General features: G+C 38.4%; 1 protein-coding gene across 1 annotated transcript in view; it reads left to right on the top strand.

The window, feature by feature from the left end:
• The first annotated feature begins 702 nt into the window (after positions 1-702).
• Positions 703-15,663, top strand: part of LOC131902698 (killer cell immunoglobulin-like receptor 3DL1) — a 32,744-nt gene continuing 17,783 nt past the window's right edge. Inside the window, exon 1 of the mRNA XM_059253706.1 lies at positions 703-760. Coding sequence (XP_059109689.1) covers positions 703-760 — 58 coding nt within the window. The remainder of the gene's footprint in view (positions 761-15,663) is intronic.

The following is a 15,663-nucleotide window of genomic DNA, read 5'->3' as shown; positions in this document are numbered from 1 at the left end:
AGTCTTATCTAAGTGTTGAGAATATAAGCTAGATTCCGAGGTGTGAAGTTTCTAGGTGTATGCTCCAGGGTAATTTTCTGAGACTCATGTTTTACATTTATCATTTGGGGACCATAAAATCTAACTATGATTATTGATGTGGGGAAAACATTCACAGTACTTAATTTTTTGTTGTAGTAAAGTCCTTTATCAAAGGACTTTGGGAAAAATATTCAAATATTCCAGTCTTAAAATTAAGAGTGAATATGTACTAACAATTAGTGGCTCATATCTGGACTTTGTTTTCCATAATTAGAAGTTTTGAATAACCCAAATCAAATAAGGAATCAGTGGTCAATCCATCCATTATTTACTAGTAATAAGTACATATCACAGTAGGCTGCTTCTCTAAAAGTGTTTTAAATTTAAAAGATTTAACAGTAGAAATTGTTTATGACTCAGTCTATAGTTCATTCAATGCAGATAGAAAGAAGTGGGATCTGCTCCATACAATTCTATGATGACCAAAGGGATGAGAAGCCCCATCATTTCACTTTATTTTATTTTATTGGTATAACTTTTTAAATTTATTTTTCCTACCAATCGTAGTTTCCACTCCTTTTCTCCTCCCAGTCCCCCAAAGCTTCCCATCTAGCCCTGACTTCCACTCCTCCTCCATATCCATTCAGAAATGGGCTAGCCTCCCACTGGTTTGAATAAAACATGACACATCGAGTTGAGGCAGAACCAAGCTCCTCCCCTTTCATCAAGGCTCAGCAAGGTAATCCAGCATGGGGAATGGATTCCCAAAATCCAGCTAAGCACCAGGGTCAGGTCCTAATCTCACTGCTAGGTTCCTTATAAAGAGCTGGAGCTACACAACTATCACACATATGCAGTGGGCCTAGGTCTGTCCCATGGAAGTTCCCTAATTGGTGGACCCAAGTCCATGAGCTCACACCAGCTCAGGTCAGCTATCTCTGTGGGTTTCCCAGTCATGACCCCTCTGGCTCCAACAATTCCTCCTCCCTTTCTTCAGCAAGTTTCCTGAAGCTCAGCCCAGTGCTTGCCTGTGGATCACAAATCTGCCTCCATCAGTTACTGGATAGAGTATCTCTGATAACAGTTAACAGTAGATGACCAGATCAGGTATTCTGTCTGTCTGTCCGTTGGTCTGTTGATTTGAAACAGGGATGGCCTAATTACCCTCCAACTTGGCATATTCTTGCATCAACCTATCAAGAGTTAAGTTTTCCAGGACTTTGAGTATCCTGAAGATATAATCAAGACAGATATACCTGGATAATTTGACTCCACTCAGATTGCTTTGGAGGGTGAGCCCTGAATGGATGTGACTATGCCAGAAGTGGATCAGCTGCAAAGACCACTAGGACCACCACCCATCTGAGAGCTGACAAGATGTGTCCAGTAGGAAACTCACTTCCTCGACCACTTATTACTCAGTTTCTTCAAGGTTCTGTCTCTCTGTCTGTCTCTGTCTCTCTGTCTGTCTCTGCCTCTCTCTTTCTGCCTGTTTGTCTCTCTCCTTCTGTCTCCTTTTATTCTTTGCCTTTATTCTTCCCAAGGGAAAAAAACAAACTATTACTGTTCTCTGGCTTCGAAAATAATTGGCAGGGATTTTATCTCCCATTTGTAACCTCTACTTATACTAGTTATTATGTGAATAAAATTGTAGAGCTATTGTTCTGAATATTTTGTTACATTTACTTTTAGTTTTAGCAAATATCCAATAATTATTAAAAAATTATTTGCTTCGACCCAACTCAGCCTCAGCTGCCGGCCAGCAGGGAGAACTCCTGAGGGAAGATTGGACCCTGCAATCTAGAAATTCCATGCCTTTCCCCACCACCCATGCGCCTGTGGCCCCAGTAACTCTCTGAGGCTCAGAAACCAAACTGCCAGCTCTCATTGGAACAAGAGGTGAGTGACTCCTCTCACACACAGAGAGCAGGCCCTGGGACACAGCCAGTCCCCAGGAACCCCCATCCAACTCTGCCCCAGTTGCCAGCCAGCAGGGAAAACTACTCCAGGAAGCACCTCCCCAGGGAACCCCCCCCATCGGATTCTGCAATCTACAACTTACACGCCTTGTCCCACTATCCATCTGACTGTGGACCCAGTAACACTCTGAGGCTCAGAAACAAACTGTCAGCTCTCATTGGACCAAGAGCTCTCATTGGACCAACAGTAACTTCCAGAGACAGGGAATCCACCAGACCTCATTGGACCAAGTGTGACTTTCTGAAACATAGAATCTGCCAGCTCTCATTGGACCAAGAGAGGATTCCTGAGACACAGAAACTGTCAGCTCTGACTGGACCAAGAGCCCTGATAAGACCAAGAGCAGCTCTGCCAATCACAAAATAATATAGCTTGGGTTAGTCCAAGATCAGCTCCCTGAGATACAGAATCTGACAGCTCAAATTAGACCAGGAGCTAAGATTGGACCCAGAGGTGCCCCCTGAGACACAGACACAAAATGCACAGAGTGGAACAATAGCAACTCTCTTAGACACAGGCACCTCTTATACCTATTAAAGGAGGATATGGGCAGACATCAATGCAAAAATACTTACAACAACATAAAGAGCAAAATGGCAGAACCTAGCCCTCCTCCAACAGCAAGACATGAACATCACAATATAGAAGAAGCAGAAGAAAATGTCCTTAAAAATAGCTTCATGAAGATGATAGAGGCTTTTTAAGAAAAAAATGAAAAATTCCCTTAAAGAAATTGAGGAAAGGCAAACAAAAATTGGAAGAAATCAATAAAGGAACTGAGAAAAAAGCAAACAAAAATTGGAAGAAATCAATAAAGAAATTGAGGAAAAGACAAATAAAAAGTTTCTCCTGAAACTGAGAAGCTTCTATAAGGCAAAGGACACAATGAATAAGACAAAACAACAGACTACAGATTGGGAAAATATCTTCACCAACCCCACATCTGACAGAGGGCTGATATCAAAAATATATAAAGAAATCAAGAAACTAGACATCAAAATACCTAACAGTCAAATTTTTTTTTTAAAAAAGGGCTATAGAGCTATAAAGAAAATTGTCAACAGAAGAATGTCAAATGGCTGAAAGACATTTAAGGAATTGCTCAACATCCTTAGTCTTCAGGGAAATGCAAATCAAAATGACTCTGAGATACCACCTTACACCTGTTAGAATGGCTAAGATTAAAAAAAACTACAGACAGCTTATATTGGAGAGGATGTGGGGCAAAGGGAACACTCCTCCACTGTTGGTGGGAATGCAAACTTGTACAGCCACTTTGGAAATCAATATAGAAGTTTCTTAGAAAATTGGGAATCAATCTCCCTGAAGATCCAGCTATACCACTCTTGGGCATATAGCTAAGGAATGCTCAATCATATTACAAGGACACATGCTCAACTATTATCATAGCAGCATATTTGGAATAGCCAGAATCTGGAAACAACCTAGATGCCCTTCAACTGCAGAATGGATAAAGAAAATGTGGTACATATATACAATAGAGTACTATGCAGCAGAGAAAAACAATGGCATCATGAGGTTTGCAGGCAAATGGATGGATCTAGAGAAAAATCATCCTGAGTGAGGTAACCCAGACTCAGAAAGACAAACATGGTATGTACTCACTCATAGGAGGATACTAGATGTCAAACAAAGGATGACTAGACTGCTACTCACAACTCCAGGGAGGCTACCTAGAAAACAGGACCCTAAGAAAGACACAGGGATCACCCAATGACAGAGAAATGGATGAGATCTATATGAGCAAACTGGACATGGGGGGGGCGGTAATGAAGGGAAAGAGAGCTTAGGAGTCAAGGGAAAGAGAGCTTAGGGAAGAGGGAGATTCCACCTGATCAAGAACAGAGAGGGAGAACAAGAAAAAAAGAGATCATGATAAATGAAGACCCCATGGGAATAGGAAGAAACAAAGTGCTAGAGAGGTCCCCAAAATCTACAAAGATACCTCCACAATAGACTACTGGCAATGGTCGAGGGACAGCCCAAACTGACCTACTCTGGTAACAGGATGGCCAAACACCCTAACTGTCATGCTAGAAATCTCATCCAATGACTGATGGAAGTGGATGCAGAGATCCATGGCCACGCCCCAGGTGGAGCTCCAGGAGTCTAATCAGCAAGAAAGAGGAGGGATTGTATGAGCGAGAGTTGTTGAGACCATGATTGGAAAAAGAACAGGGACAAATAGTCAAACTAATGGAAACACATGAACTATGAACCAATAGCTGAGGAACCCCCAACTGGATCAGGCCCTCTGGATAAGTGAGACAGTTGATTAACTTGAACTGTTTGGGAGGCCCCCAGGCAATGGGCCCGGAACCTGTCCTTAGTGCATGATCTGGCTGTTTGGAACCTGAAGCCTATGCAGGGACACTTTGCTCAGCCTGGGCGAAGGGAGGAGGGGACTGGACCTGCCTGGATTGAATCTCCCTGGCTGAGCTGTATCACCAGGGGAGTCTTTGTCCTAGAGGAGATGGGAATTGGGGGTGGGATGAGGGGATGGCAGGGCGGGGCTGTAGGAGGGAGGACAGGGGAAGCCATGGCTGATATGTAAAATTAAATTAAATTGTAAAGTAAATTAAAAAAAAGCATTTAAGGTTATTTTTGTCAGAACATGTCTACTCTTTTTCAAGTGTTGTACCCATATAACTCATTTAACAATGTAATGCAAATTTCTAGTCCTTGAAAGTTATTATTAGCAACTATGTAGGATATAAAGAAATGCAAGTTGGTAGTTATTCATTACAACCAAACTTGTAGTCATATAAGGTATGTTTTCAAGGTCAAACAGATATATATATATATATATATATATATATATATATATATATATATATATATATGATAGACAGGTTGTCTTCAAACACTTCAGAGATTTACAGAATATGACATTTGAGATGTTTTCATAATGTAGTTTCTTTTATGACAATGAGACATTCTGTTCCTAGCAGCACCAATCTACATCAGAGAAGATGATGGGCATTGAAGAAAATCCACGTGAGTTTACTTTCTTGTGGCAAAAGACAACCACTGGGCACAAGAGTGCTCTTGCCTCAACTGCCGGCAGTTTGCTGTCCAAACTGGACAAGCAGGACACAAAAGAAAGCAGCTGCCAACATTTTGCCAAGACTAAGAAGAACAGTCCTTCAGAACATCCTGCTTCACAGAGAAGTCAGTCACATAGTCCAGGCCTGTAGCCCAAAGGTGGATGCCCCAACATTACAGATAAACTTTGGATGACTCTCTAGGCAGCTCGCCGTTTCTGTCATTTCTCACAATTTTTGGAAGTCACTTGCTTGCACTCCCTGCATATTTAGGTAATATTATTTCCTTCTTTGACTCTGAGGGAGTTGAAGACTTTATAGCTGTAGTTATAGTTTTCCTTGTTACAGATTCAGAAAATCAACTCACTAAGACATGTAAAGTGTATAGGATTGAGAGACATTAAAAGATAATTTTGATAATGTGAATTAGAATAGAAAATGAATTAGGTACAACTTTTGGACTTACCAAGATAGGATAGATTATGGAGTATTTTCTCTGAATTTGTCAAATTTTTATGGACCATACATTGTTGATGTATTTATTGCCTGTATATTGTTTATAGTTATGTATTTATTGTATATAGTTTTTCTTATATTAGTTTTACCCTACTTTTTAAATGTAAACAAAAAGGAGAAATGCAGTAATATTTTGTTTGTGCTCTAATAAATAAATCTTGCCTGGAAATCAGAGGGCAGAGCTAGCCATGAGTTAACCATACAGACCAGGCTGTGGTGTCACATACCTTTAATCCTAGCACTTGGGAGAAAGAAACAGGAAGTGGTGTGGCTGGGCAGAAGGAGGAAGTGATAAGAAGGGGTGGAGACCGGAGCTTGGCTCCCTTTCCAGGCTGGGAATTTGGTGGGATAGGAGGTGATGTGACTAGCTCCTTTGTCTCTCTAATCTTTCAGCATTTACGCTCATATCTGGCTCTGTGTCTTTATTTTAATACCAATTAGGACTCAAGCTACAATGGAAAAGTGTTCTAACCTTCGCTGAGGACTTAGCCCTTCACACTGGTTGTCAGCTGTGGGGAGCCTTGCAAATGCTATGGGTGGCAGAGAAATAAACATTGAAAAGTGAGAAGGAAACACACAGTTCAGCATGACTGAGTTGTCCTGGCTGGTACAAACTTCTGGAGTCTTGACAACAAACAGTTTGTTTCAAACATATTGAAACAATATAGTTTGAAGGGGAAAAAGTATCCAGATTTAATACAATTTCTATTGCAAAAGGAAGTATAATGACATCAAAGTCAAAACAATGTACATGTAATTTGTTCCAAAGGTAGACTGTAGAGATAGGCTACCTGTATTAGTTTAAGGGCCTAGGGAGGCTCTTATGTGTTCTCTATCACACAAGTAGCTTTAGCGGTCATTGGGCTAATAACCAACTCTGTTCCTGTTTTTTGGAGCCTGAGGGAGTACCTGGCTGTGCAGATAATGTAAAGGATATGAAGACTGTTAAGCATCTGCAGTCCTCATTTTGTGAGCTTGATATAGCATGGCCTTTCAGAGAAAACAGTGGTTATATAGACTTTTAGCTACTTCTAGACCTGCTTATAGGTGATTCATAGGATCTGCCCCTTCAGACAACAGGAATCACCAGGCTATTGATCACTTTTAATTTCCAGCTCTCTAGGAAAAAATCGGGCTATACATCTGTTTTTTGAAAAGACAACCATGGATGTTTGACCTTGCTGGCTTCCCTAGTGGTCATTAGGCACAAATATTTTGTTTTCCTAACATATATTCATAAAGAAAAAATAAATAGAAAGTTTTCACGAAAATGGAATCACCTGGAAATCATAGTTTATCATAATGAGCAAGTTTAAGAAAGATAAAAGACCACATATTTTATTATGTTGAATAAAATTAAAAATTATATTTCTCTGTTTTAATTTTTATTAATTTTTATGTTAGTTAACAAAATATAGAGTTTCTTTATGGCATGTGTGTGTGTGTGTGTGTGTTATACTGTGTGTGTGTTTGTGTCTGTGAGAGAAAGAGAGAGAGAGAGAAACAATGCCATCTCTTATGATGATCCATGAGACTTGTAGAGACAGATGTGATAGAGAAGAAGAGGAGAAGAAAAAGGGTGGAGAATTAAGGATGGTGGGTAAGAAGTGCATGTAACAGGAATGCAGGAGAGAGAACCAACTAGAAGTAGAAAGAAAACCAGTAGGAGCAGCGGGGTGTGATCTAAAGTCTTCCAAGAACAAATTCAGGCATTTCTCAGACACATCAGCCCAAGAGTCCTAAAACACTACATAGAGACAAACAGCCATCTTGGAACATCTACAGCAACCCCTTCCAAGCTTCAGGGATCATCACAAAAGAAGGCTTTGAAAGAGCATAAGAGCTAGAAGATTGGAAGGATTACAGTGACAGGCTGGTCTCTGAACATGACAAGGCTGTTATACAAATGAAAGCACCACAGCTGTAAAACTACCTAGTGGATCAACAGACATGAATATGCAACTGAATCCATGGTGTGCTGATGACTAACAGTCCTTCAAGTGTATTCTCAAGACAGGTGTAGCTCTTGTTTCTAAATGTTTTAGGCGTGGAGACTGCCTAAATGTTTTAGGCAATTGTAAATGTCAGTATTTTCTTGATATATCTTCTAGTGTGAATTTTAATGTAAAATGTCAACTTGCCAGAATCCAGAATCATTTCTAGAATCTAAGAGTTATATAAATCACAGACTGTTTGCACATGGGCATGTCTGGAGGGAAATTTTCTGGTTCAGTATAATTGCTGTGAAGAGACATGCCCAATATTTAGTGAGTGGCATCATTTCCTAAGTAGGAAGCCCTTAAATCTTTAAGAGTCAAGTAAACAAGTTGAGTATAAGTATACATTCCTTGATCTGATTTTTATTTGTAGATACAATTTGACCAAGTGTCTCTTGAGTGACAGTACCTTTGATTCATCAACAATGATGAAACTGCTAGTGAAACAAACCTTTTCTCCTTCAAAAACAAAGATAAAAATGGTTACAGGCAAGTGTGGTAGTGAACACCTATATTCCCAGAATTGGGCAGGATGGAAGAGAACTAACTCAAGTTTGAGGCCAGTCTTGGCTTCATGACTGAATTCTGGTGTAACCTGGGCTGCATAATATAGGCTGCCAGGAAAAATAGAAAAAGAAATTTAAGAAGAAAAGAGAGGCAGGAATTTGAGCAACATTAGAAGTTTTATGGAAACCCTCCTTTCAAGTTGGAAATATAAACAGAAGGATTCTTTGTTTCTTCTGCAATTCCCCACAAGACCAACTAAGTATTTCAAAAAGTAACTGCTTATTTTGCATTTGAAGTAACAAATTTAGAAATGTGTGGTCAGTAACTGAGACCTCACAATTACCAGTGGTTTTGAATGCACACAAACAGGAAGCTAACTGGACTGCAGCTATATCAGCATTTAAACCCACAAAAAAAAAAAAAAAAAAAAAAAACAAAAAACAAAAAAAAAACACCTTCCTGTGTCCTCAGTGAGTCCTTAATGAAAGTGAGTTATTAAGGAAGACAGGGCTCCCACAAAAGATAGATTGTCTCTTAACAGGAAGACTAATTTATTGTAGTGGCAGGCAAGGATAGTCTACTCTCCTTAGCATTCTGCTAATGTGACTGTAACCATGTCTGGAGCTGTGGGGCTTGGCTGCCTCTCTTCAACCCATGACAGTGTATGTCATTGGTTGAATGAAAATTATTGAGAGGAGACTCAGGGACTGAAAACTACATGGAAACCCTCAAGACTGTGCTTATTTTGAAAAGAAAAATATGTTGTGAATATACAGAAAGACATATGATAGTTACAGATATTCATAAGAAATGATAGACAGAGCCGGGCGGTGGTGGCACATGCCTTTAATCCCAGCACTCGGGAGGCAGAGCCAGGCGGATCTCTGTGAGTTCGAGGCCAGCCTGGGCTACCAAGTGAGTTCCAGGAGAGGCGCAAAGCTACACAGAGAAACCCTGTCTCGAAAAACCAAAAAAAAAAAAAAAAAAAAAAGAAATGATAGACAGGCCAGGCAGCGGTGGCACATGCCTTTAATCTCAGCAACTGGAAGGCAGATTCAGGCAGATCTCTGTGAGTTCAAGGCCAGCTTGGTCTACAGAGTGAGATCCAGGACAGGCACCAAAATTACACAGAGAAATCCTGTCTCAAAAAAAAAAAAAAGAAAAGAAAGAAATGATAGACAGAATGACAAGCAGAGGTAAATAATGAGTAGAATAAAGATGTGTAAAAATAGATGATTGAAAAATAGATTAATAAATCACAAATACATAAATGATTGACAGATCATTTGATTGATAGAATGAAGAGGAGAAAAAAGATGATTGATAGCTAATACATATATATGTATGTAGACAGATAATAGATAAGTAGATGATAGATACATACAAACATATAGATACATAGAAAAATACAAAGATGACTAGATATATGATAGATAAATAATAGATTCATAGATGATAGATAGATAATAGGTGTTAGAAACATAGATACAAACATGATTACATTTCACAGTGACATACATAATGGATATACCCAAACTTATTGTTAGATCATTAAGTAGATAAATAAAAATATTGTAGAGGTATAATACAAGTAAGTTAACAGCACACTAGAAAGCTCTAGAACAAAAAGAAGAAATCACACCCAGCCGTAGTAGAGAGCAAGAAATAATCAAACTCATGTTTGAATTTAATACAACAGAAACAAAATAAATACAAAGAATCAATAAAACAATTTTATTCATCAGAAAAGTCAATAAGATTGACAAACCCTCATCCAAATTAACTAAACCATATGAAGAATATCTAAATTAAGAAAAAAGACATGAGCATGAGACATAAAAACCAGACAAAGGTAATTCAAAGGAATCATTCTTTAAAAACCTGTACTGCACCAAACTGGAAAAAATCAAGACAAAATGGATAATTTTCTTTGTGCACACCACTTATAAAAGATAAAGATTAAATGAAGATTAGATAAGCAATTTAACCAGACCTGTAACACCTACTGAAATCAAAACAGTCAATAAAACATCTCCATAGCCAAAAAAAAAAATAGATTTAGTGCAAAATTATGCCAGAATTTCAGAGTTAATGCCAATATTCCTCCAGTTATTCCACAAAATATAAAAAGGGTATTTTCTGAGGCCACAGTTACCCTGATACACAAACCAAGCTACGGTCCTTGGTAAATGGTAAAGGGAATGGTAAAAGGGGGAATTTCTTTTAGCCTGGTATAAGAGCACACACTGATTAAATGATGTGTGAATATGTGCATGTGAGTTCTGGTGCTTGTAAGGGCAGAAGAGGGCATTGATTGGATCCCCTGGAGCTGGAGTCACAAGCAGTGGGGCGCCCCCTACTGTCAGCACTGGGAACTGAAGTTGGGTCCTCTGTAAGTTCAGAACATACTCTTAATGTGTGATTCCTCTAGCCCTATACACTCACCATTCTTCTTTTTTTTTCACTCACCATTCTTTACCAAAAACACCAGAAATGCATTTTATGTCATGTTGTTTCACTTCATTGTTGAATGGTTGACATAGAAATATTTGAAAATGGTTAATATGTACAATTTGACAACTTGTTGCATATTTTCAGACATTTTTATTTTACAAAGCTCTTTCTTGACTCTAGAGCACTTGTTCTTTATTTCAGTAAGACATGTACTATCCTTGACAATGAACATAGACAAGAAACATCAATATTCTTACGATGTATTTCTAGAAGATTCTGTCAGAGGCCAAGAAGCTGCAAAACACTGCAAAGAATTGGGAACACTTGAAACTTGACTGAATATTGGCCACAGAAATCCTAGCAGTAGAGTATGCATATGTAATATTTAGTACCAGCAACATTTTATTATATTGTTAGGGGTTTTTTTCTATAATATTCTACATTTCTAAACTTAGAACTTTAATTATTATATTTTTCAAATAAATTATAATTAAACAATTTTTCCTTTCCTTACTCCTCTCATCCTCTCATATATAGCCATTTTCTTCTCTAAAATTCATCTTTATTTTTAATTACCCTTAAATATCTACATATGTTCCTATTTTATGAATATAATCAGGTTAATGTGTATAATGTTATTTATTTTTACATGATTTTATATTTACATTTCTAGCAGATGCCATCTCACAGCAAACATCTTCTTCCTCTGGTTATTACAATCTTTCTTTCCCTTCTTGCATGATGTTGCCTGAGCCTTAGGTGCAGGAGTTCTGCTGTAATAGATCAGCTAGGCCTGGACACCTCATAATCATCTGTTCTCTCTATTTTTTGTTTTGGGGTTTGTATTGGTGTTTGTTTGATGCTAATCAATGGGGTTTTTTCCCTTCAGGTGTGAAAGCTACATTTCTATGTATCTATAAGGAGAATATTTAGATATTTAGAATGCAATTAGGGGTTATACTCATTTTGAGTTTGTTGCAATTGATAAGTATGAAGCTATTTGCATTCTTCTACACGCAGCCATCCAGTCTGATCAAAACCAATTGTTGAAGATACTGTCTTGTTTTCCAGTGAATGTTTTGGGTTTCTTTAGCAAAGATCAGATATGCATAGATGTCTGGAATTATGTCTGGGTCTTCAAATTGATTCTGTTGATGAACCTGTCAGCCTGTCCACCAATACTGTGGTGTGTTTATTAATATAGGTCTATAGTATGACTTGAAGTTAGGAATGGTGAGACCTCCAGCAGTTCTTTCATTGTTCATGATAGTTTAACTATCCTGTTAGTTTCTCTGTGTGTTTACATTAAAGCCAGAAATTGTCTTTTTAAGATCTGTGTAGCATTGTGTTGAAATTTTGATGTGACTGCATAGATGGGATTCTTTACATTACTTTTGATAGGTTGGGCATTTTTACTATGCAATTCCTACTGATACATGAGCATGAGAGATTCTCCATCTTTTGATATTTTTTTCAACTTCTTAAAACAAATTTCAAATACAGCAAAAACTTACTGGCTTTGTTTGTTTGATTTTTAAAATGTGGAATTTTCTATTCTAAATACCTACATGATTAATTAAGAAACTGAATAACTATAACCTGAAACTGGAATAATAGCAGGATAATCATTTTGACTGACACTTTAGGACTATTCTTACAATATGAAAAATAATTATTGGACATGTTGCATAGAATGCCTGAGGAAACACTGAGTCTTGAATTTAAAAAGCAAAGGAACACATCAAAAGTTTGAGTAGAATAATCAGATTTAATCATTTTGAATGAAGGGAGTGGGTTCAAGATGCAACTCTGTTGTAGTCATGGTAAATATGTTTGCTGAAAAGCTAAAGTCTGAACAAATTCCAAGAAGTTATGATCCTCAAAGTCAATGGCAAAAAAAAATTTTTAACCTAGTATGAGGATATACACATTTAATTGAAGCACTTGGGAGGCAGATGCTAGGGGGGCTTTGAATTCAAAGCCGACTAGCTTGGTCTACAAAGTGCATTCCAGTATAGCCAGGGCTACAGAGAAACCCTGTCTCTCTCTCTCTCTCTCTCTCTCTCTCTCTCTCTCCCTCTCTCTCCCTCTCTCTCTCTCTCTCTCTCTCTCTCTCTCTCTCTCTCTCTCTCTCTCTCTCTCTACACACACACACACACACACACACACACACACACACACACACACAAAATGAATGAGGCGGTGAGAGCGGATGTTACTGCTGGTAAGTTTTCCGTGCTGTGGTCAGGTAGACACCTCCAGCCTCTCACATCCTATAAGTTTTATTCTGGTTCTGCCTCTTGTCATCCAAAGCAGCACCATGCTCTCTGTGCTCCTAAACCTGATCTGTACTGGTGAGTCCTGCTGGGAATAGATGGTGTGCAATAACAGGGTGGAAATATCATCCTGGGAGGCTGAATCTGCCTACAGCAGAAACACTGGCATTCATGGTTTATATTAGTGCATGAGTTCATCTTAACTAAGTAAGTTCTGATTCTAATGTATAGAGGCCAAACAGGACAGGGATGTCAGATGGCCAGGCTACTGATAAAGGAAAGATGAGTTAATCATGAGTTTTTCTTTCCAGGCCTCTTCCTAGTCCTGAGGACATTGGCACATACAGGTGAGTCCATCTTTAAATATTGAGATACTATGCATTGCAATAGATAGGTTTCATTCTAACAGGAGAGCAGGCATCACAGGGTGTTGGCTGCTGGCTTCTGTGAGTGACTTGTTGGTGAGCCTTCTGAATTTTGAAATTAGGAGTCTGAAAACCTGCCACTCAGTTCTTTCCTAGATTGTCCCAGATACAGCTCTTGGCTGAGTCAGGATTCAACGAATATTGGATAAACTTTTAATTTCTGGTTTTTCAACACAGGGTTTCTCTTTGTTGCCCTGACTATCCCAGAATTTACTTGGTAGACCAGGCTACCCATGAACTCATATATTCATCTCTGCCTCTCAAGTGGTGCAATTAAAATACCAGGTAACATATGACCAGCCTTTATTTCAGCATGAGGGATTCCACAGATTTTCCTGAGCTTACTGTGAGGAACTCTGTCTGCTACAGTTTTTCTGAGAAAATTTTTATATACTTCATCTCTGAACGAGAGTGTTGCTGACTTTTATTGCAGAGTTTTTCCCTTTTCCACTCAGCTGGTCATCCTGTCTCCTGTGTCCTGTAGGTGTTTGCTCAGAAGTCTGACATTAGCTGTACTGGAAGTCACTCATGTTCTTTTCCTCTTTTATCAATCTGATGTCAGGATCTCTCATGACAATTATATGCTCGGTGATCTTGATAATTGGATTTGAATTTGTTTCATGTCATCTGACCACCTTTAATCTGACCATTTTCAGTTTTCTTCATGTCTTAAGAGAGTTGTACAGTATTTTCTCTAAGTAAGTTTTTCTCTCCTTTTTTCTAAGCTTTATTTTTCTAGGTTTTTGTAAATATTTACAATTTCTTTGTGAATTTCATATAATATTTGTAATAATGTTTATTCTGCTCCTACAACTCATTCTACATTCCACCTCCATCCTCCCAAGTAAACCTCAATGTTCCTTTACCCTTTCTTGAAATTTTATGACTTACAATTTGGTCTTTGGATAGTTTCAATTTATTTTCATTGTATTTTTATTCAGGTTTTGTATTGACATGTCAGATCATGTAATGCATGATCTAAGCTCACTCATTCTCCTATATTATAATCAAGGAAACTGTTGGAATGTTCTCTTAACTTTTTTAATTTTTACATTTATTTGGTGAATGTGTGAGTGTGTGTGTGTGTGTGTGTGAGTGTGTGTGTGTGTGTGTGCATGCACCGCGGCACAAGTGTGGAGGTAGAGGAAAACCTGCTGGAATCATTTTCTCTTTTCACCATGTGCATCCTGGCAATGGTTTTCAGAGAGTCAAGATTGGCAGAAAGAGCCTTTGCCCACTTAGACATCAAGCTGGCCCATATAGTCTTCCAATTCAGTGACTGATTTTTTTGTCTGTGGGGGTGGTTTACAAAATTTTTATGTTGGTGGTGATTCATTTCAAAATTTCAAAACATTTTCTACCCAGAGTTTCTTTTTTTCATAGTTAGATTGCATATTTTTTCTTTTATAAAAGATGATTTTCATTGTAAATTTAATATATGGAGAACTTCATACATAGCTATTATATGTACATCATTTCCACCCCTTGGAATGTATTCAAAGAACTTGACGTCCTGTGGCATAAATGCTTCTTCAGTCATATTCTTTGCTGCTCTATTTGCAATAGCCAGGACAAGGAAACAACCTGAATGTCCTTCCACTGATGAAAAGATAATGAAATTTTAACACATGTACACTGTAGAATTCTGTTCAAAGGTAAATAACAATGAAATTAGCATTGACATAGATAAATTAGGAAATGTTATACAGACCCAGAAAAACAAAAGGCATATTTTCAATTTCGTCAGTGGCTGATAGCTATAAAGCTTTATATATGTGTTTTATTCTCTTAATAATTGACAGTGATTTTTTATTCTTCTCTCATATATTATAACCCTACCTCAGTTTCTCCTACTTGTACTTCTCCAGCACACACACACACACACACACACACACACACACACACATACACACTACTCATCTTCTCCAGATCCACCCCTCCTTCATTTCTCTTCAGAAAAGAGCAAAGCTCCCTAGGATATCAACAGAGAAAAGCACTAAAAGTAAGACTAAGCCAGGTGGTGGTGATGCATGCCTTTAATGCCAGCATTTGGGAGGCAGTGGCAGGCATATCTCTGTGAGTTTGAGGCCTGGGCTATAAAGTGAGTTCCAGGAAAGTCGCAAAGATACACAGAGAAACCCTGTCTTGAAATAACCAATAAAAAAAAGTTACACTAAGCCTAGGCACATATGCTTGTATCAACACTGGACAAGGAAACCAAGTAGGAGGAACAGGGTCCCAAATATAGGTATAAAAATCACAGATAGCACCAACTCCCAATTCTAGGAGTCCAAGAACACTAAGCTACACATCCATGATACATATGCACAGTAGCTATCTTAGACCCATACAGGTTCCCTGATGGACTCTTCAGTCTCTGTAACTGCAGGCCAGGAGCCCATCCTACTTGAATCCTTGGGTC

Source organism: Peromyscus eremicus, chromosome 1 (genome assembly GCF_949786415.1).
Source record: "Peromyscus eremicus chromosome 1, PerEre_H2_v1, whole genome shotgun sequence".
In the NCBI taxonomy this organism is placed as follows: domain Eukaryota; kingdom Metazoa; phylum Chordata; class Mammalia; order Rodentia; family Cricetidae; genus Peromyscus; species Peromyscus eremicus.
Note: the sequence above shows the minus strand (reverse complement) of the source record. Positions and strands in the feature narration are given on the sequence as shown.